General features: G+C 35.9%; 3 protein-coding genes across 4 annotated transcripts; 1 reads left to right on the top strand and 2 right to left on the bottom strand.

The window, feature by feature from the left end:
• Positions 1-1667: 1667 nt before the first annotated feature.
• LOC141697131 (putative zinc finger protein CONSTANS-LIKE 11) lies at positions 1668-6480 on the bottom strand. The gene is made up of 8 exons (XM_074501366.1): positions 6351-6480; positions 4441-4523; positions 3695-4341; positions 3374-3535; positions 2824-3134; positions 2400-2578; positions 2104-2194; positions 1668-1975 (listed from the first exon to the last, which is right to left on the bottom strand). Exons 3-6 carry the CDS (start codon positions 4262-4264, stop codon positions 2452-2454), a joined length of 1170 nt encoding a protein of 389 aa, XP_074357467.1. The 5' UTR covers positions 4265-4341; positions 4441-4523; positions 6351-6480; the 3' UTR covers positions 1668-1975; positions 2104-2194; positions 2400-2451.
• On the top strand, positions 5050-6241 carry LOC141697132 (cyclin-U1-1). Its single transcript, XM_074501367.1, has 2 exons — positions 5050-5553; positions 5650-6241. Exons 1-2 carry the CDS (start codon positions 5183-5185, stop codon positions 5921-5923), a joined length of 645 nt encoding a protein of 214 aa, XP_074357468.1. The 5' UTR covers positions 5050-5182; the 3' UTR covers positions 5924-6241.
• Positions 6481-6770: 290 nt separating the features above from the next.
• On the bottom strand, positions 6771-14152 carry LOC141697129 (zinc finger CCCH domain-containing protein 13). Of its 2 annotated transcripts, XM_074501365.1 has the most exons (12): positions 13804-14152; positions 11935-12036; positions 11525-11558; positions 10866-11004; positions 10583-10639; positions 9946-10043; positions 9704-9775; positions 9343-9560; positions 8041-8237; positions 7188-7394; positions 6921-7019; positions 6771-6827 (listed from the first exon to the last, which is right to left on the bottom strand). In XM_074501365.1, the coding sequence occupies exons 1-11, from the start codon at positions 13928-13930 to the stop codon at positions 6945-6947; spliced, it is 1326 nt and encodes a 441-aa protein (XP_074357466.1). In that variant the 5' UTR covers positions 13931-14152; the 3' UTR covers positions 6771-6827; positions 6921-6944. The 2 variants fall into 2 exon arrangements, with proteins under 2 accessions (XP_074357466.1, XP_074357465.1); XM_074501364.1 differs by having other exon boundaries at positions 6771-7019.
• Positions 14153-20512: the final 6360 nt, after the last annotated feature.

The following is a 20512-nucleotide window of genomic DNA, read 5'->3' as shown; positions in this document are numbered from 1 at the left end:
CGTGTAACATTGTCGTCTTCTCGTTTTCTTCTAGGAGGCTAACGACTCGCACATACAGTAAGTGTCGTAATATCTTAAGAAGTCAGTTATACGACTGAACTCGAGAAATTCTTCTTCATTGATTTTTGTTATTTACGGTTAATTACACATCAGTTATTCACGCAAACGTTGCAAACGTTCACACACACATATTTATATTACATGTATTAATGGCAGATTGTGATTACAATATGCTAACAAATCAAGAAAAGAGAAAGAAGCATCCAAAAGGAACCACACAAACTTGACAACACAAACTGAATCTATGGTGAGTAAAATACAATGTACAATTATATGTTTCACGCTTGGATTTACGCGTTCCATTCATTCACTGGACATATGCGTACATAGCCATCAAATTAAAGCCATGTAATTTATGTATGGCCTCACAAAAAGTCAAGTCACTTCTCACCTTGTGTTTGTTCCTCTTGTATACAACTCTACTTGTTCTGAAATATATGTATGCCTCACTAAAAAACCATATGCCCTTTAATTCCAGGCCACACAACTAAACCTAGCTTCTTCCTCACTTACACATAATTTACTATGTAACCACTCAATAACATGAAAAGTGCTACATATTTGATTAAATTCCTGACGAGCCCTATTCGATTTTTTCTTTTTTTTGAACAAATTTATACGTGAGTATTTGTTCAAATAAATCTTGAAGGACGGGAATCGGATTTCTATGATGATAAAAATTAAACCTTTGTCATTAGGTTGTCTTAACTTTAACAAGATTTAGTATAGTTTGATTTGGTTATAAAAACAACCTTAAATTCAACTCTGTCGAGAGCTACGAGTGAATCACACAAACACAGAAAATATCATAATATTAAATGAACAAAGAGGGGTAATTTTGTCATGACAACAAAAGTATAGGACAGCATCTCTTTGGAGTTTGGACTGAACTGCATGCAAACAAGTGAAACAACCACATGTTAGTATGCATGCACCGAGAGGCTCTATATAAACACACACAGCTGCATCTGTTTCTCCAATCGATTATCCTCTACCTGCAGTAACATTTCTCATATCATACATTATTTGATTATAAATATAAAAAAATGTGCATAGGAAGAGTACAAGAGAGAAAGGATGAGTGCTTGAGAGAGGCGTGTGTATGCAAGGACGATCATGATCATACCTCTCGATTCTTATCATCATTATCGATTTCTTGTGAGCTTTGCGATTCAGAAGCCTCTATATACTGTCAAGCAGACGACGCGTTTTTGTGTGGGAAATGCGATGCAAGGGTTCATGCTGCTAATTTCCTGGCTCAAAGGCATATAAGATGCTTTCTCTGCACTGATTGCCAGGCTCTCACGCACCGTTATCTAATCGGAGTTTCTGTTCAAGTGCTACTACCTACCATTGTTTGCAAAAAGGAGATTATAAGAAATTGCTCTAATGATATATCAGATGTGGAATCTGACTACAGTAACCATGTCATTAGGCCTTTTTTGTTTCTCTGATTTTTTATTTCAATTTGTAGGTTAAGTTGCAAAAATTTGAATATTCCGGCTTTCATGCCTCGGATTAGACTTGAAAACTTATGCTTCTCGATAGTGGCACTGAACTTACAACAATCATATGCATAAACGGTGCCAAGTGCTGAGAACCAACAATATCATACTCTGCGCATTCTGCAATCCTAATTGCAGTGTTGCAGAGTGAAGCTTCTCATATGCAGATTAATAAAAGTTAATTTTCCATGTTTCTTTTCCATTTTGTAAATGGTCATGCCCTTATTTGTAGTGCCGAAATTAGTTTCAAAACTCATGGGGGTGTAGTTGCAGCTCTATTACAAGAACTGATCGACTATCAAAAATCTCCTTAGTCCTTAATGCTGGGAAGCAGAACTAACAGTGAATTCCAATAAAATTTCTTTTTGTTGGGAAAGTTTGTCACCAACTCCCCCATAGTATTTTTGACACTGCAGCATCATTAAACAGAAGAGACTTAGTGAGTAAACTTGAAAGAAGAATCAATGTGAAGGAAATACCAAGAAGATTCTACCCAAAAGACAAAATAGAGCATGTTTTGGAAACGAGCGAGGCTAACCACATCGTAACAATTTGAGATTTAAGTGTTGCTCCAGTCCAGTGTCCGGAACAAAACTGAAATATTATCATGGCCACTGCCGCCTATACATCTGCTAAAGCAAAAATGAGATTGTTATAATTTTTAAACATATATGTGGACATAAACAATTTCAAGAAAACAACGAAAGGTATTCTATACATTTTTATGGTATCAAGACTAATTTGATGCAAATCAGCATATACGGTTGTGTTCCATGTATGCTTTATACGATACATGATGCATTGATGCATAATGTGACTTGAGTCTTCACATACCTTCTAATGCACAGTGTTGCAAAGAAGTAGAATAAAAGCAAGCTTTAATCTGTTATATTCTTGTTCCAAGAGGGTCGGAGTCATGTACTGCCTCACCGGTCTTCACAAATCTCCCTTTTACACGCTTTCTGGTATCAGCTCTAGCTTTACGAGAAGCATACCTTATTTGTTTACCAAACCTGCAGCACACAAACACAATAATTTTCTATTATAAAAACCTTAATGAGGTAAGGAAATAGAAGCCTTGAATATTAAAACATTTAGGCTTTTAAAAAATCTTATAATACATTTTCAGTACACCATTATCCAATTAAAAGTGGAATCTTGGTCTTGAGAAGATCAATTATTCCTATAAGATAGACAAACACATGATATACTTGCAGAAAGATATATAAAATTGTGACATAGGATAATTAAAACATACATTCTTGTTTTCTTCTTTTCATTGTATCTCATTTTAGCTTTGGCCCTTGCCTGTGGGAAACTGGTATCCAGACTCGACTCCAGTGGCGATTCACCAGCCACAAACACTGGCGACAAACCACAGTCTTGGTAATCTGCAACACTACTCTCACCTGTGATAGTTGTAAGTGAGAGGGGTCCTGGGGTGAAGGGCGTTGACGACAAACCACAGGCCATGCTGGCACTGCCACTCATGGCCTGCAAAAGACTAGCTGATCTGTTTATTTGAGTGGATTGAAAAGTTATGCAGTCATGTTGGGGCAGTGATGCTGCCTGCTACAATGTACAAGAGATTCTTTAGTCATTAGAAGAGGAATTCAAAATCTGAGTGTTATTATGAGAATACCTGACCTTCCTCAAATTTTTTTGTCATGTGCATGAAAGGTTATATTAAGTTAGTTTGATGCGTAAAAATAATGAGCAGAACATAATTTGTTGGACATACAGAAACATAAAGCCTCTATATTACTATATGTGTACTCCCAGGAATCAGGATTAGGAAGGAAGACAACCTCTAAAGGATTTTCCAGAACTACGCAGTCCAGTCCTCCATTGTCAAGCTGGTTTTTATGTTCTTGCTCATAACCACAATTAAAATTCAATGCAGCATCCAGATCAATGCCTTTACAGATATCATCTTCACTAAGTATGATATCCTTCAAACTGGGACAGACCTGCAGATACTCCAACAATAAACTATGTCAAGCATTGTAACAAAACAATTGTCATATATTGTTAAAGGCATTTGATTTGTAACTCCGTGATTCTTGACTAAGGACCAATTTAGAGCATGACAGGTATCAAACTATAAAACATATATATATAATTTTTACCTTGGGCAAGTTTGATTCTTTCTCAGGAGGAAAGAAGGATGGCTGATTGTTATTACACGTTGGTACATTGTTGGAATTCAGAGGAATCACAGTAGATGGACCAACAACATTGCTGATATTAATACAAGGTAATGATTTGTTTACCAACACAGATGAGCACTCATTTGAGCTATTGATCGAATTCTCATTAACGATCAAAGAAGTAGACACTGGAGTAAATGACGAATCACAAGCACTCGGATAAGGCAGTTCAAGGAACGAAGGCCAAATGTTTGAGAATTCATCAATTGAAGCACAACCAGTATAAGAATCCAATTTCTGAATCCTATGACCTGGCCCTGAACAACCATTCCATTCACAGAGTTGACACAATAAGATCTTGTCATCCATGCATCTCACAACAGCAGGCTGAGAATTGCATTTTTCACAAATCAAAGTTTGTAAATGTCTTTGTGATAAAGTATTTGCAGAATGCACACATTTATCGCATTGCAAGCATAGCTTAGCTGAGTCTGATTCACAGCATACCATTGGTCCCATTACACCACAAAAATCACAATAAAATTCCATTATCGTTTCCTTATTTCTAGTTATTGATCGATCCTCAGAAAATTTTAATCTCCATCTACCATTATTTTCTCCCTAACCTGAACAAATCATTCCAAAGTTTTAGGACAGAAATTCGGCTGATAGACTTACTGATCCTTGATCAATCCAAAACAGAACATTGCATTAATAGTATGAACCTGAAACTTAAAAAATGTCGACTAGGCACCACAAAAAAGAATACTTAATTTCCAGTGTCTGTACAAGAAGCTTGAATTTCCGCCTGATATTTAACAAAGAACGATGGATTAAAAAAACAGAGAGAATTTAAGAACAATGAAACTGCATCTAGATTATTTATTATGGTTGCTAGTCATCTAGAAGAGGAGATGGTAAAAATGGTTGTAGACCAGTAACATAGTGACAATAACAAGGAAGAAACTGAAACACTGTTAAGTGCATGTATGTTCTAATTGTGATTTGTGTGATATCTACATTATGAGGAGCTGTCTCAATTATGTATTTATAGTTAACTGAGGTTGTTGACATAATCTGGTATGGTCACCCGGGTTACTTCCTTATTACTCGCTCCCCCTGGTATGTAAATTAGGAGGAGATGTCATCATGATGATGCTTTATTATGTGACATGCCTTTTGTTAATAGGATTATTTATTTGCTATTTGTTATGATTATCTTGCTCCAATGCGACTCATTTGAGAGGATAGTAAACAACCCTTATCTACGAGAGACAATGAATTATCATCCCATTTGTAGTTTTGTCCTAACCATTTGATAAATACAGTTGGCAAACACTAGCCCACTTGTCACCTCTGTGGACTCGATCCTGATAACACTCAATTTGTGTCATTAATATTTTATGTACATATCCTTCTTATTCTTCTAGTCCTTGTAGGTTTGTAGCCAGGAACACGATGGTCTAAATGTTGGCCAGTGACGACGACACACAACATCAGCGGCTCGAGCCGAGCAGCACGCCGAGAGTGCTCACCATCCTGTCCTTTGTGTTGGAGAAGCTTGTGCTTCGTAATGACAGGCTAATGGAAGGCGTGAGCTGCGGACATGGGAAGAGCTTGGACGTGTTTCAGGGGGTGAGGGCACCTAATATCAGTATTCTTAAGTATATAGAGAGGATTTATAAGTATACCAATTGTAGTCCCTCTTGTTTTGTGGTGGGATATGTTTATATTGACAGGCTGCTTCATAAGTATCCAAACTCGCTTGTGGTTTCACTCAATGTTCACAGATTGCTTGTCACTGCTGTCATGGTTGCCGCTAAGATGCTTGATGATGTGTAAGTTTTGTTTCTTATTCTCGTGCCTAATATTAGTATTGTTTTGTTCATCAATCTATAGATTCTGATATTGCACTCTTTTGTTCACAATTACAGGCATTACAATAATACATTCTATGCTCGTGTTGGAGGAGTGACCAACCTGGAACTTAACAGGCTCGAAATCGACTTGCTTTTCTTGTTAAATTTTGAAATGACAGTTCATTCTCGGGTTTTCGAGAGCTACTGCCAACAATTGGAGAAGGAAATGTTGCTGAATAGTGCAACACTTAAGATTGAAAGACCCCTGATCAGCAATGCTATTGATGACGTTACTGAGATATCTATGGAAGATATGCCAAGTTCTTCACCACCTCAATTAGTGGACTGACATTTATTTCACTCTTGTAATTTGTAAACCGTCTTCCTTACACAGTACACTGCATACTAATTTTAATCCGGTCTCGTTGTGAGAGCACCAAATGCAAGACTTCTATTTTCTTTCTATTTTACTAGTTACACTATACACACATTTTATGTCCAAATGCCAACCACCAAATCCAAAGTCTCAATCTTCCGGAGAGTCTGATAGAATGAGGATGATACAAGTCAAGAAACTCATTTTGGCAGTTAATCATAGGTTACATTCTAGTAGTCTACTGGGCATCATTTGTAATTTGTGAGTCTTGTGGTTCATAGTTTCTTTTAAGAGACCCCAGCTTGCATTAAATATACAATCTACTTGGTAAACAGAAAATTCCTATTCAATTCATAGAGAAGAGAATGGAGATGAAAGAGGGAAGGTCAAAGTTTCTTACAAAACTCAATGACGCATAATTCATAGTTTCTCATTGTGAAAATTGTGTTGCTATTATCACCCTCAAAAAAATTCTCTGAAATTAAGTTCTGGTCTGTTCCCTGCTTCCCCTTCCACAGCTTCCCTCAGTCCTGCTCTAATCCGGTGCAACATATCAAAAGCACAACTTTACAAGAATATTCAGAACGGTGGGGAAATAAGAGAGGGGTGAGGTGGGGTGAAAAGAACGGCTATAGGCATTATTCCATTATCGGGTTTGAATTAAACATAAAACTGCAAATTATTTTTCAAGAATTTCCCTACGACCTAGCATGCATCTACACAAGCAATAACGAAGTAATATAAAGATGGAAAATACGGAGCAATCTTGTGCACATGTTAACTTCACACCGAGTGCCTTCAGCTTTTTGAGGCAATAGGAGGGATCAATGTGACTAGCCATAAAAATTTAACCTCAAAGTATGGGATCCTGGATATCCTTCATAGAACAGTTATCAGATTAATTTTAATTTAGTTTCTAGATGATTTACTCGTACTGACCAAAAAAATATATGAAAAGATGGTTATATACATGAAGCAAACATGGAAAAAGTTTTCAGATGATGTCGACATCCACCATCTCTTCGAGACCATCAATGTCTACAGCTACATTCTCATTTTCTTCAGCATACTGCAAGCAGTGACAAAATAGTTTTATATATCGGACATTAAAGCGAAGAGGACAAGATGATAGGCATACTAGTAGGCACATCAGATGCATATCATAATTATCATGCACGTGATTCTGAGAACAAAAGATGGAGATGATCATCATCATTTACAACATGCTTGAGCTAACCTGTAAGTGAAAATTACGAGGTAGAGGAGGTGGTGGGGGCAGTTGGAAAGGAAACCTATTAACCTCATCTGCAAATCCCTGTTCGACTTTTCCGGAAGAGTTTTCAGCCACCTCGAGAATTTCATCAGTTTCAATGTCAACAACTTCATCCATTACATGAGCAGCCATGCTAGTGGAGGGAAATAGGTCGGGTTCAGAATCATTAAACTGCAAGTAGTTAACAAAATGCCCATAAGGCATGAGTATCAAACATAAAAATGTTCGAGAAACCCATATAATTTTACAAGCATTGATAATTACTTCAAGCCAAATATTCAAGTATAAAACCAATAGATAATGCTGCTTCCAAGCCACAAATAAAGGATCCGCATAAATGAGGCATGTAATATATAGGTAGTTCTTAAGAAATGCACAATTTCAGTAATACATAAAGTTCAAATGGACCCCCAAAATCGATACTTGACATTGGAGACCATAATAACCCTTAAAATGTTCCTCTTGAAACTTCAATATTAAATAGCCGAAATAAGCACAAAAATAAAGGGTCACTTGCATCAATAATAAGCGCAAAAATAAAGGGCCCTCGTATAAATAAATATGATATTTTATAATTTACTTGAATGCTTATTTACATTTTACAAAACTGCAATTAACAATGAATGGCAAGTCCCTACAAGCATTTCAGCTAATCTGTAAAGGGGAAGATTATGCATGTACTTCATTCCATTCTATTTCTTGAGCTCATAAAAAATTACCAAAAACGCTGAAATGAGGTCACCCACATAATGATGGTGTTGACTATATACAGAACTAATTACTTAAACAGGATGATTAATCAAGTAAAGAAAGGCACCTTAACCACTGAAGGAATATCAGAAGGAAGGTTCTTTCCCAGTTTATTTTGGGCTTCGGTTGTCATAGGTCTCCAGCCATTATTTCCATCAACAGCAGTTTCTTTGTTATCCCAATGATGAGCACGATGCACATCAGAACGCAAATGTTTCTCTGATGTGAATGCTTTCCGCTTATTTCCTTCTTCTGTTAAAGTTGCTGGAGCAGCAAAAAACAACAAGTACATAACTGTAACACGACATTTGACAAGATTTTTATATTGCATTTCACTAGAATCAGGAAAAAATTACAATAAAGAGCCATCAAAACCATAGTCTTTGTAAATTAGTCTTTGCACCAATATAGGACTCTTTCTGCTTTCACTCATACTTGACTTGGATTAGGGTTCACTTGCTTCTGTCCCTAGTTGCTGAATCATCACTCTGGTGAAAGTTAGCATCCCTAAATTGAGGAAGGGCACTATTTAAAAGTCTTTCTAGACCAGTCTCGCCTCAACTCAGTCCATCAAGACGATGGGGAAAGGTCTTTATCTACTATGTTAGTTATGTTCCAGCTCTAACGGAAGGTTTTTCATTTGTGAATCACACTCGCAACATCTACTATGTGTCAAGAAGACTACCAAACATAAATAAGATGAGTGCATGGTAAATGTCTAAAGTAAAATATAGATTTCAACCCTGGTATCCTGGCTTTTTTATTTTATCCCTAACATACATGTTGAGGAAGCAAATATTAGCGTTGTTCTTATGTGATTTATGGTATTTCTGAATGAAAATTTTAACCACTACTACAATCTTGCAACAAATGAAACCATTAACTGAGAAACTACATTTGAGTAGATAGAAGTTAGACCTGTAATAAGAATACTATTCAATATATATATATAGATTTTTTTCCACGGACACCAGCTATCACCTACTTAACAAAATTTACAATTCACTGATGAGCAAGGTCTTTTTGATGTAATCATTGCATTTCATGAACTATAAATCACTTAACCGCTGCTAATGTCTACATGCATCCAATTTGATCAAACACCAGTCACCCATTCATAAAAAACTCATGCAAATTCATTAAAAACACTGAGACATAGAAAATTCACTCGATTATTCTTCCATACAGATCAACACATACAAAATCATGCAACTTAATACATCAAGGAACTAAAAGCCAGGGTCTCTAAAGTGCAACTGCTGAATCCTAAATAAACAAATTATTGATGCAAGTATATAGCATATTATCCTACATAAACTGCTCCGTAACAATTCCAGAATAAGTATACACTATCACATTTTTATTATACCTTGTTTTGGTTGCCCATCCCTTTCAGTAATCAATATCCGCTGCCTTTTCTTGCTTGAAGAAGCAATGTTTTGCAACTCAATCTGAGGACTCATTACTCGATTGGCTACAGCGTATCCATCGCTTACAATATTGATCCTAGTGTCCTCTTCACTGGGACCAGGTTCAACCACATCTGAACCAAGTCGGTCCCCGAGCTTTTGCAGTCTTGCTTGTGACCTACATAATTTAGTCGGTATTTAATCAAAATCCACATGTAAAAGTCAGTGGATATATTCAATAATTTAAACGGGGTTACAATCTGACACATCCAAAAGACCACAAAAAGAAGAATAAAGAAAAAAATGTATATATAAACTTGCCTCGAAAGTTCTTTCTGCAAATGAGTGTGGCGATTATGTGCTTTGATGAACTTCTTAGTCAAAGATATGATCCTGAAACTTAATTATTAGTAAAGAACATGTACAGTACGATAACCAAATAGTTAACTAGGAAAACACACTCTAATAAAAGTAATATTTGATGGCATAAAAAACCATAACATAGATTAAATAGTAAATTTTTCTTCATAATTTAATATTGAAAAAAAAAGGATTTGAAATACCTTTCACACTCATCTTTCTCTTTGCACAGTTGCATTTCTAGTTCTTGTATATTAAAACTTAAAGTATCTACTGCTCGGTCCTTCTCTTCTAGGTACATCTATAAACAGCAACGGAGAGACTAAGAAACCATACATAAAAACTCTAAAGAATAAACCAATTTTAAAAAATAGATGTAGACATTAACAACGACCAATGTTCGATACTGAGAAAATGAATAGTTAAAGTATTCAACTACGACCATTTTGTGTCAAGTGGCCAGCACTATGAGGACGATGTCAAGTTGTCCTACTTCAAGTCATAACAATTACTAATTTATATACTCATAACATAAACAAATTAATATACTAGTCCATAATTTCTTATTGTTTAGTGACTAATATGATTAGGTGGTTCGTAATGCTTATCACTTTTGAGCAAATTGTATTACAAGTCTGTATTCGTAACTGTTCATAAGACACAAGGCTATAGTCTCAAATGTCACATCATTGTACTATGTTCGACATGTAGCCGTTGCTTTATTATGAGACATACCAGGAAGTGAGATGGTAGAACAATGGCCCTCGCATACCAACTCTTTGACACTACATGATGACTATAAATTTCATAACTTCATAGCTATACATTCTTGGAACTAACCTTAAGCCTAGTTTTGTGGTCTTCCAGACTATGAATTTCACGTTTTACATTGTCCAACTGCAAAAAATTTAAAAAAAGTGAGCAAGTCATAGGTAAATAGCATGCATCAGTCATATGAAGCTTAATTCATTTACCCAAGAAAAAAGGACACAGGTAAATAGCATGCATCAGTCATATGAAGCTTAATTCATTTACCCAGGAAAAAAGGACACAGGTAAATAGCATGCATCAGTCATATGAAGCTTAATTCATTTACCCAAGACAAAGGACAAAACTTATAAACCTGCTCATCAAGAATTCCTTTAGAATCTGAAGATTTGGCCTTCCTGTCATTGACTTTATCTTCTATACTGTCTGATATTCTCAAATTTCTAGAAATATCATTCCGGGCATCAAACTGTCTCTTCCTGGGTTCCCTGTCACTAAAACGTACATAATGTAATGACGACTGATCTAATATATTCCTCCATTCTTAGAAGGAGGATCAGAAGTCAAATTGGAAAGCAATTTCAGTATGAGATTTAGATCTTTCAATTTATTGCTTCCTGCCACAGAATCCCACAAACGTACGAATTACACACTTCTAAATTTTAAGCATCAATCTGGAAACAAATTCTTCATTGTAATTTATAAGAAACATATTTTTCAAGCCAGAAGGACTGAGTGAATAGTATTTTAGGAATGTTATAAGAGGGTCAGACACCTGATATGATTTTCATACTTCATAGCATACGAATTGGTGTTAAAGTTAACAAAATATAATGTTTCCAAATATAGAAAAGTAAAAAAAATCTTTTATTACAAGTTTCCAATAGTAACAAATTATTAAGCATGATTATAACGTGTGCAACACAAGTATCAATATCAACACCATTCTGTAAGAGATACAATCAGATCACAATTGCTATAAATAAGTGGCACCAACAAAAAAAGTAAGTTTACCTTGGTCTCCCATATGATCGAGGGGTGGTATATCCTGCATTTAGAAAGAAGGCACATAATTAAAGAAAACATTACAGGAAGGGGGAAATGATGAGGGAAAGAAAAGATGTTATACATTAGGCAGAACAGATTCATATGCAACTTTTTGATATCCACAATAGGTTTATTACTCTCAGATTTTTTAAAACAACAATATGAAAAAAAAATCAGAATTCAATAACAAATATTCTATTTTTGCATGGTTTATAATACCTAAGGCACTTGCAGAGCATCACTAGACTAATCCTCTAAAAGCATTCAAGTGTTATTAGTACTTACAATTATAATGAGGGAAAAAACAACATAAATCATAACAATGACATCAAGTAACATGAATAGTATAAAAAACAAGTAAATGATGCAATAATAACCTTGAGATGCTCTTGCATCTCTGCCTGGTGAATGTCTATGTATTGGTGAACGCCTTCTTCCAATCTTCTCTCTCAAGTCAACAACTCCATGGTCCTGTCTACCTGGAATGAGGAACATGATTCTAAGCATAATGTACAATGTCATCAATTTATACATATTACCACAGAATGAATAACAAGAAAGCAAGCATTTCCTTACATGGAAGATGGAACAACATGAGTTACAAATTAATGAACAGTTAAAATTGGCTTCTTGTGTGTTCCAATGAAGCCATACAATAATGAACAGATAGATATACCCATTTGAGCATTTTACTTTGATAAAACCTCTGTTTATCTCTTAATCAACTGACTATAGATAACCAAGATACTTCTCTCCAAAGTGACAGGAATACGACGATGGAATCTGAATAGTAGAAATTCTCCTAGGCATTTTAACAGAAGTACAGTCCACAAGACAATAGAACAAACAGAGATGAATTTTTCCTGGTTTGATTGAAGTGTTCCCTTGGGAGGCCATGTTCAACAAGATGATGACCAAGAAGAAACAGCACCAAATTTAAGCACTAGCTGGTGGATTACATAAGCAAGAAAATGGTCCGCCTACCAAATTTAATTTCACAGGGTGCTTTGATGGATGCATCACAACAAGCGGAGAACTTTGTGGATGAACTATAGAACAGGCAGCATAGTAATAAACCAACCAGAAAAATCCTCTGATTTAAGAATACTAAACAAGTCATCAAACGCCACAGATTTCTGAATATGGGTGTACTTAAAATGCCGCTACAGAAAAGCCTCCATACATTATGCATCATCACAACAGAACTCCCAATAAGCAACAAGTAACTTGGGTTCAGCCCAATTATATCCGCGCACGAAAGCTGTGCATTTCTCTGGTTTAATTAGAAGATAATAGAAGTACAGACATCTTAGAATTACAGAAACCAGATCTCAGAGTGATTTTCAGCAAACACTTCGTTACAAGGGCAGTAACTTGGACAATGGATTGCAATTGACTGGACATATGACACATGCATCAATAGGAAGATTCTTCCCAAGAAGTTTCAACGTGGGGATCCTAGTCAAACAAATTACATTCTACACTCTACAACCCATGCTCTTACTTACACTGAGATTGTTACCTTCATAACTTCTAGGTTAGGAGAAGATCAGAAAGATGCAAAAGTACAAATTTCATAGTCAAAATAAAAAAAATACCGTGAAATAGAAACAACGTTTAAAAAGGATGAAAATGTAAATCAGGAAATCCTAGAACCAGGCCACAATACCAAACGCTAATAATCAACTAAAATTCAACAAATATACATAGAAATAATAAAAATAGTATCATCATCATCATAGTCATAGATGCTCACAAGGATTACAGACAATCAAAAGAAACATATAAACCAACTAACTATTATACCATATAGTTTCAGTGACTGATAAGTGCTCAAAAAAATTGATTAAATAACAATACGTTTGAATTATTTGCAACTCTAAAAAAGAAAATGACAGACAATTCCTTAAAAATAGCCACAAAATTGACTTGATTAAAGTTTGCAATCGTGTTATATAAGGCCTAACATTGCAATCTTAACAACGTATAGTAATAGGGATAAATTAGACAATTCAGCTTAAAAAAGAAGTACCATTGCTACTGGAATTAGAATTGAAACGGAAGCAACAGTTAAATCTTAAATAGGGCGATATTTCGATGCACAATTCCATTCCAACGGCTAATAATTCTAAACTCAAACACACATTTGTACAAGGGGGATAAGAATATCTTAAAATGGCAATCTAATTATGATAATACCTAAAAAAAATGAGATAACGAGGGGGCGAAATAAGATGATAAATTACCATTGAAAGATCTCGGAAAACGACGTAGTTGAGTATCTCCGTGTGCAAAAGAGCAATTGTGGCGGGAACAACGACCTTTTTGATATTGAAGGCATATCTTTGTCTTTATTTGCTTTGTGTCCACCATGGTCGAAGCGTAGCTAAGCTATTGAGAGAGAGAGAGAGATGTGTGGTGATATAATCGGCGAATGTAAATAATAATGTATATTGGAGTGATGAGAATTGGAAAATAGAGGTTCGGTCCCTAAATCTAATCTGGGTTTGGAGATTGATTGTGTTGTGAATCAATTCAACACAAGATTGCACTTCCTAAACCTAGCTCATTTGGGCATTTCTTTTGTTTGTATTGTAATACTTGTCCCAATCGGTTTTTTAAAATGGGACATGTTAATAAAAGAAATTATGTTTATTATTTTTAAGTTTTCTAAATTTTCAAATTCCTATTTCTATGAAACTATTAAAAAATATATATGCTTATTATTTTATTAAAAAATCAATTAAATTACCAATGAGGTAATGATATATTTATTCTTTTTATTTAATATATTTTTTATTTGAAATAAAAAAAAATATTTTTCCGATTAATAGCAACTATCACACAACTCGTGTGATTCACGGTTATTTTAAATATTTTTATTTATTTACTTTATTTTAATATTTAATTAAATTTTTAAAAATAATAAATATGCCAAAAAAAGTATAGCTAAATATATTTTTTATTAAATTAACAATTTGTAATAATTATGTACGTGAAGATAGGTTTTTTTTTGAACAATTAGATTTTGGGTTTTCATCCGAGAGATAATATGGACTTGGTGATATAAGATATAATTGGATTGAGTAATAATTAATAGGTATAGAATTATTATTATTATTGTTATGAAATTAGGTAATAATTGTATTAGTAAATAATTATTATTATTATCGAATTAGGTATTTTAGATGGCTATATATAGTCATATTTTATTTGATAGGATGAGAGAAGTGTCTAAAATGTAAACTTAAAGTATCACTGACGCTTAGGTATTATTAGGATTAGGCATCCCTGATTGGTTGCAACAGAGGTATTATCGTTTTATTGATGTATTAGTGATAATTATTTTGATTGATAATATAAGTTGGAACATGCTTTTTCCGCGTCATATAATTTTTATGTGCACTCCACATTGATTAATTGAATCTCATATATTTTGTGTGTATATATTATATTTCTTGTAGCACCACAGATATACTTGAATAGTTAAAGGATGCGAAGGTGGAGTCTATTTAATGAGAGTAAGAGGGAATGAGACAAAAATGTGTTGATATATATATATATATATATATGCAACTAGTATTTTTTCCCGCTACGCTCGGTTTTTATAAACAAAAAGTTTCTTACAATATTCTATTTTTTTGTTTAATATTTTTTAAGGAAATAACTTTTTTTGTAATTATAAAAGTAATTTAATTGAAAATAAATTTTAATTGATGTATTATAATAATATATTTCTACTGGCTTAGATTTTTATTACGATTCTGTTATGGATAGAAAACTAGGGTGCATTAATCGAGTCTTGATTTGACTGCTCTTGTGTCTCGTGACTCAATCTGCCTTAACAAGATGCCTACGTACCTTACTGTGTACTAAGGATCAAGTCAAAAAACGTAGTTCTGATTTGTGGGGTGAGACCCCTTATATAGGCATAGAGATGTCTTTGATTTAGATTAGGTTTAGGAGACTTGGTAGACAAGTCTTAGAATTATAATGGACTTTGGAGTCCTGAGAAGTACGAAACTGATTCCTTATCCTATGAGGTTTCTGGAGGCCAATCTACAAGGAATTGTACCCTTATTTGGACTTTACTAATCAGCTGATTTATCCCATATTAATTAATTATGAAATTAATTAATATTCAGGGTTATTATGCCTTCTTTGTTCCATCAGGCCTAATCAATTTGTTAACCTTCTTGGGTCTGATCATTGTGTTAACCTTCTTGGTCTGAATGTCATATATATGGCCTTCTTTAATGAGACTTGCAGTCCTAGATGCAATTAATGCAACATTAATGATGTAATCAAGATTTATTTTATCCCCTATCATTTGCCCACAACTTCTGGGAAACCGTAAAGATTTCGCAGAAATTAAGTTCATTTATTCCCTTACAACGTATCGTTTCTTGCGTAAAGTATGGAGCGACCTACACATTTACAACGATTTGCCTTGTATGTGGCTTCAGGGTTGTTTTGGAACCTCCCTATTACTTTATTTACCTTATCCCTATTATTTTGGAATTTTCTGGTATTTTTCCTTAATTTCTGGGAATTTTCTCTAATTTCCAGGAATTTTCCCTTAATTTCTGGGAATTTTCCTTAATTTCTGGGAATTTTCGCTAATTTTCAGGAATTTTCCCTTAATTTCTGGGATTTTCCCTTAATTTATGGGAATTTTCTCTAATTTTTCAGAAATTTTCCCTAATTTTCGTAAATGTTTACAATTTTCTGGAATTTCCAGCTTTTCAACCTTTTTCGTCCAGGATCCTGGTCGTTAGAATGACCTGGATTCTGGTCGAATTTATGGCCAGCTCCCGGAGTCTGGTCGAATACAAAAAACCAGGAATTCGACCTGGATCCTAGTCGTTTGAACGACCTGGATTCTGGTGGAATTTTTGGTCATTTTTTGGCTTATGTTCGAAAACAAACGACCAGGATTCACGACCAGGAACTCAACCTGGATCCTAGTCGTTTGAACGACCTGGATTCTGGTCGATTTTTTGGTCATTTCTTGGCTTCTGTTCGAACAGAAATGACCAGGATTCACGACCAGGAATTCGACCTAGATCCTAGTCATTTTAACGACCTGGATTGTGGTCGAATGTTTTGCCATTTCTTGGCTTCTGTCGAACTGAAATGACCAGGATTCACGACCAGGAGTTCGACCAGGATCCTAGTCTTTTGGACGATTTGGATTGTGGTCGAATTTTTGGCCATTTCTTGGCTTCTATTCGAACTAAAATGATCAGGATTCACAACCCGGAAGACAGCCTGGATCCTGGTCTTACCATAGGTCTTCAGTCTGGGTTGGGCCTTCATTTTCCAAATCCTATTTGGATTTGGGCCTTGAATTGAGCCTCAATTTTCCAAATCCTATTTGGATTTGGGCCTTGAATTATACCTCAATATTCCAAATCCTATTTGGATTTGGGTCTTGAATTGGGCCTTAATTTTCCAAATCATGTTTGGATTTAACATTTCTTTTATATTTCTTTTAGATTTTCCCCGGACTCTTCAAGAGTATTCTGGAAGGTTCCAGAATTTGGGTTTCTTCTTTAGGCTTCTATGTTTATGGGCTTTTTGTCCCTTCATTTTCTCCTCTCCGCCTATATAAGTAAGTGAGTTGAGTCATTTCACCTCACTTCTCACTTCTCATTTCTTGTTCCTTGATCTCTCTTCCTCTCCTTCTAAAAAACCCTAAGTCTTTTTTAGAGTATTCAAAGCTTTCCCCATCTTATTTTATGGCTCACAGACCTTCAAACTTCCAGGTATATCTCGTGTGTTCTTTTTTATTTTTCCCAAATTTGTGCTTTAATTTTGTGTCTCACTTAAAATTTATGCACATTTACGTTTTCTGCACTTCATATGCATATATTTATGCCTGAATTTGCCTCTTTTGCACTTTTTAGATGGCAGACAAGAGGATAGCTCGTTGGCAAAAATGAATGTGGCCAAGAAGTCAAACGAGTTTCCTATTCGATCGAGGTATTCCTCCATGATCGATATGATCAACACCCGTGGGGACGAGTACCCTTCTGATGCTCACCTGGACGCATTTGATCATATCAGTATGTTCCATGATACGAAGGAGCTAGAGAAGATAACCAATGTTTTCAAGATTTAAAAACCCTACAAGTGAGCATCAAAAGGGTACTCGTCCCAATGGGTGTTGATCATATCGATCAAGGAGGAATACCTCGATTGCAGGCACCGCGGACAAGGCTTGTCATTGGAAAAAAAGATGCTTTATGTGTCTATAGGGACACTCAGGGATGGAATCAGGTTTCCCTTTCACCCTTTTATTCCTGTCCTATTAGTAGATGTGGGGATCAACCCTTGCCAACTCCCTCCGAATGTGTGGAGGTTGATTCTTTGCGTCTTGTCACAATGTGCCCCCAACGGTCGATGTATTCAGAAATATTTTTCCAATTTAAAAATAGCCCTGATAAGAATCCAGGATGGGTTAGTTTGAATCAACGCCCTACAATCCCCCATATAGTCAATGAGAAGTCCATCCCTGATAATAATGTGGGGTGGAAAAAAGAATTTTTGTACTTGGTCTGGGAAGGCGGTGATTGGGGCACACTCTTCCGTTCGTCCTTCCGGTAAGTGGTTGATGGAAGCTCCAATGACATTGTATTGTCTGAAGAAGAGACGCCCGCTTTTAATCTCCTTACCCAAGATAACGGGACATCCCACTCCTGGGACCTCATCAAGGAGATGGTCCTGGTCGAGCGTGGCATTTCTCCCGTCCCTATGAAAAGTAATTTCTCACTTTATCTTTCTTCTTTTGCATATTTAGCTTGGTCCTTTTCTGGTTTCAACTGACTTTTAACCCTCCATGCAGTGGCTGAAAAGATTGTAAAGATGACCAAGCCCAAGTACTTGGAAACCACGAGGATGAAGAGGGCTGGGAAAGTCTTCAAGGACCCGCGCCTAGGTAATCGCTTCCCTAAATTTCTATTTCAGGCGCGAGAAGGGATGAGGAAGGCCCCGACCAACCCCTGCGCACAAAACAGAAGCCAGGGGCCTTCTTCCAACCGACATGGGGAATCCGGGGAAAATACACGATTGTCGAAAATACGAAGCATGCCAAAGAATGGTCGCTTCAGTCTATTTCCCCGGTAGACTACCAGGATTTTGTCCTTCAACAGGACTTGGAAGCCAATGAGTTGTTTGGCGCTCAGGCCATGGCGATAGTAACTTATTTTTGCTTTTCTTTTTTTCATTTTTATTTCATTCCTTTTCTTAGCTGAAACTTTATTATTTCTTTCCTTTCCATTTCTTTCAGGAAAATGTCCATTTTCAAGAGGCACTTCGTCAAGATAAGGCTTGGAAGGTGGCTTATGACGGCACCAACAAGAATCTTGAGGAGGCCAATGAACAAATCGAGAGCCTCAAGGCCCAGGTTGCCTCCTCAACTTCTAACTTGGAGACAGCTTGGGCCAAAATTGTAGTTTTAAACGATGAAAAAAAAGGTTTGACGCCTTGATGGATACTCAAGAGTTTAAGGACCTGATAGAGGAGCATGACGTCTTTACTCACCCCATGAGCTACAAAGAAGGCTGGGATGCCGCGGTTGAGGACATTCAGGTTGAGTACCCGGAAATGCTCGAGGCAGAATCCTTTCCTTGCCCTCTCAAGATCCCAAGGCTGGGGGGTGTAACAGATAGGGTCGTGAACCTTATCCATGAAGAGGAACGATCAGTTCCTTCTCCTGATCACGGAGCTTCTTCATCTAAGGCTCCAGTCGTGAGCCAAGGCCAGAAAAGAAAAGAGCCTGAGTCTAGCTCCGGAGAAGAGGAATCCTCCTCCGAGGAAGAGGCTGAGCCTAGTGTGAAGAAGGCCAGGGTGGGAGAGTCTCCAAAACTAGCATCTCTAAAGGCATCTGAGGATAGTTCTGAGGAGACCTCCACGGAAACTTATGAGGAAACTTTCGAGGGGCCAACTCAGGAAACGTCTGAGGAGACTTCATAGAATGGCTCCGAGGTGTCTGAGCCTTCTAAACCGAGTGCTTAACTTTTTTATTTCCTTTATTTTTTAAAGCACTTTATGAAAGTCTGACTTTGTTACCCTACGGGGTTTTATATATGTTATTTTCCTTGTTTTTTATAGCCTTCCCTTTAAATTTCTTAGCACTTTCGAAGTGTTATACCTTTAAGGAGGGTGATTAATAACTTGAACTCTATAATAGAAAAATTCTTGAATTTTTCTTTTCTTTGTTATCAAAGTAAGAATTTTTCTAAAGCAAACAAAGCATTATCATAACTTGGATATCCAAAGTTTGAAATAATTTCAACTTAAGAATATATAGTCTGATTTTCCAAAACCTTATATAACATGGGTTCGACCCTTAATAGACATGAACTAGAATGTAAATCCTACCAAAACTGAGATATAAAATCCTAAGCGAGCAAAGGTTCCAGGTCTTTTTGAACCTTGTTACCACTATAGTAAGTACAAGCTATATGTTAGGAAATGAATAACACACAGTGGGGGGGTGAATGTGTTTTACTGTTTTTGAGCTTTTCTTGAATATTTATGGTTGAACAAAGTAAATTGATTCTTGTAGAGAAATGTGTTCATGCAGAATTTAAATTTGCAGAAAAACAAAGAACACAAATCTTCAAAACTCACTTAATTTTATATTAAAATTAAGACTGTTTTGCTACAAAATTTCTAGGCTCTTTGTTGATAAAGAGCTTAGCTACTTCTTGAGAGTGTTACAAGAAATCTGATCTAAATTGTTGCAACTGACTAAAGGACCAGTTTTAACTTTATAACTCAGTTAACTGCTGGTTTACACAGTGGATAATAAAACATGCTATTAGCTTTTCTAAACTGTCACTTGTCATTTCTATTTATAGAAAATCAGATCTTCCATTTCTGGCTTAGCCTATCTTTGGCATCCCGTGTTCACTTTAATCTTCCTCTGTTAGTAAATCTTTGCCATTG

This window comes from Apium graveolens, chromosome 11 (assembly GCF_009905375.1).
Source record: "Apium graveolens cultivar Ventura chromosome 11, ASM990537v1, whole genome shotgun sequence".
Classification (NCBI taxonomy): Eukaryota; Viridiplantae; Streptophyta; class Magnoliopsida; order Apiales; family Apiaceae; genus Apium; species Apium graveolens.
This window is presented reverse-complemented; position numbering and strand designations above follow the sequence as displayed.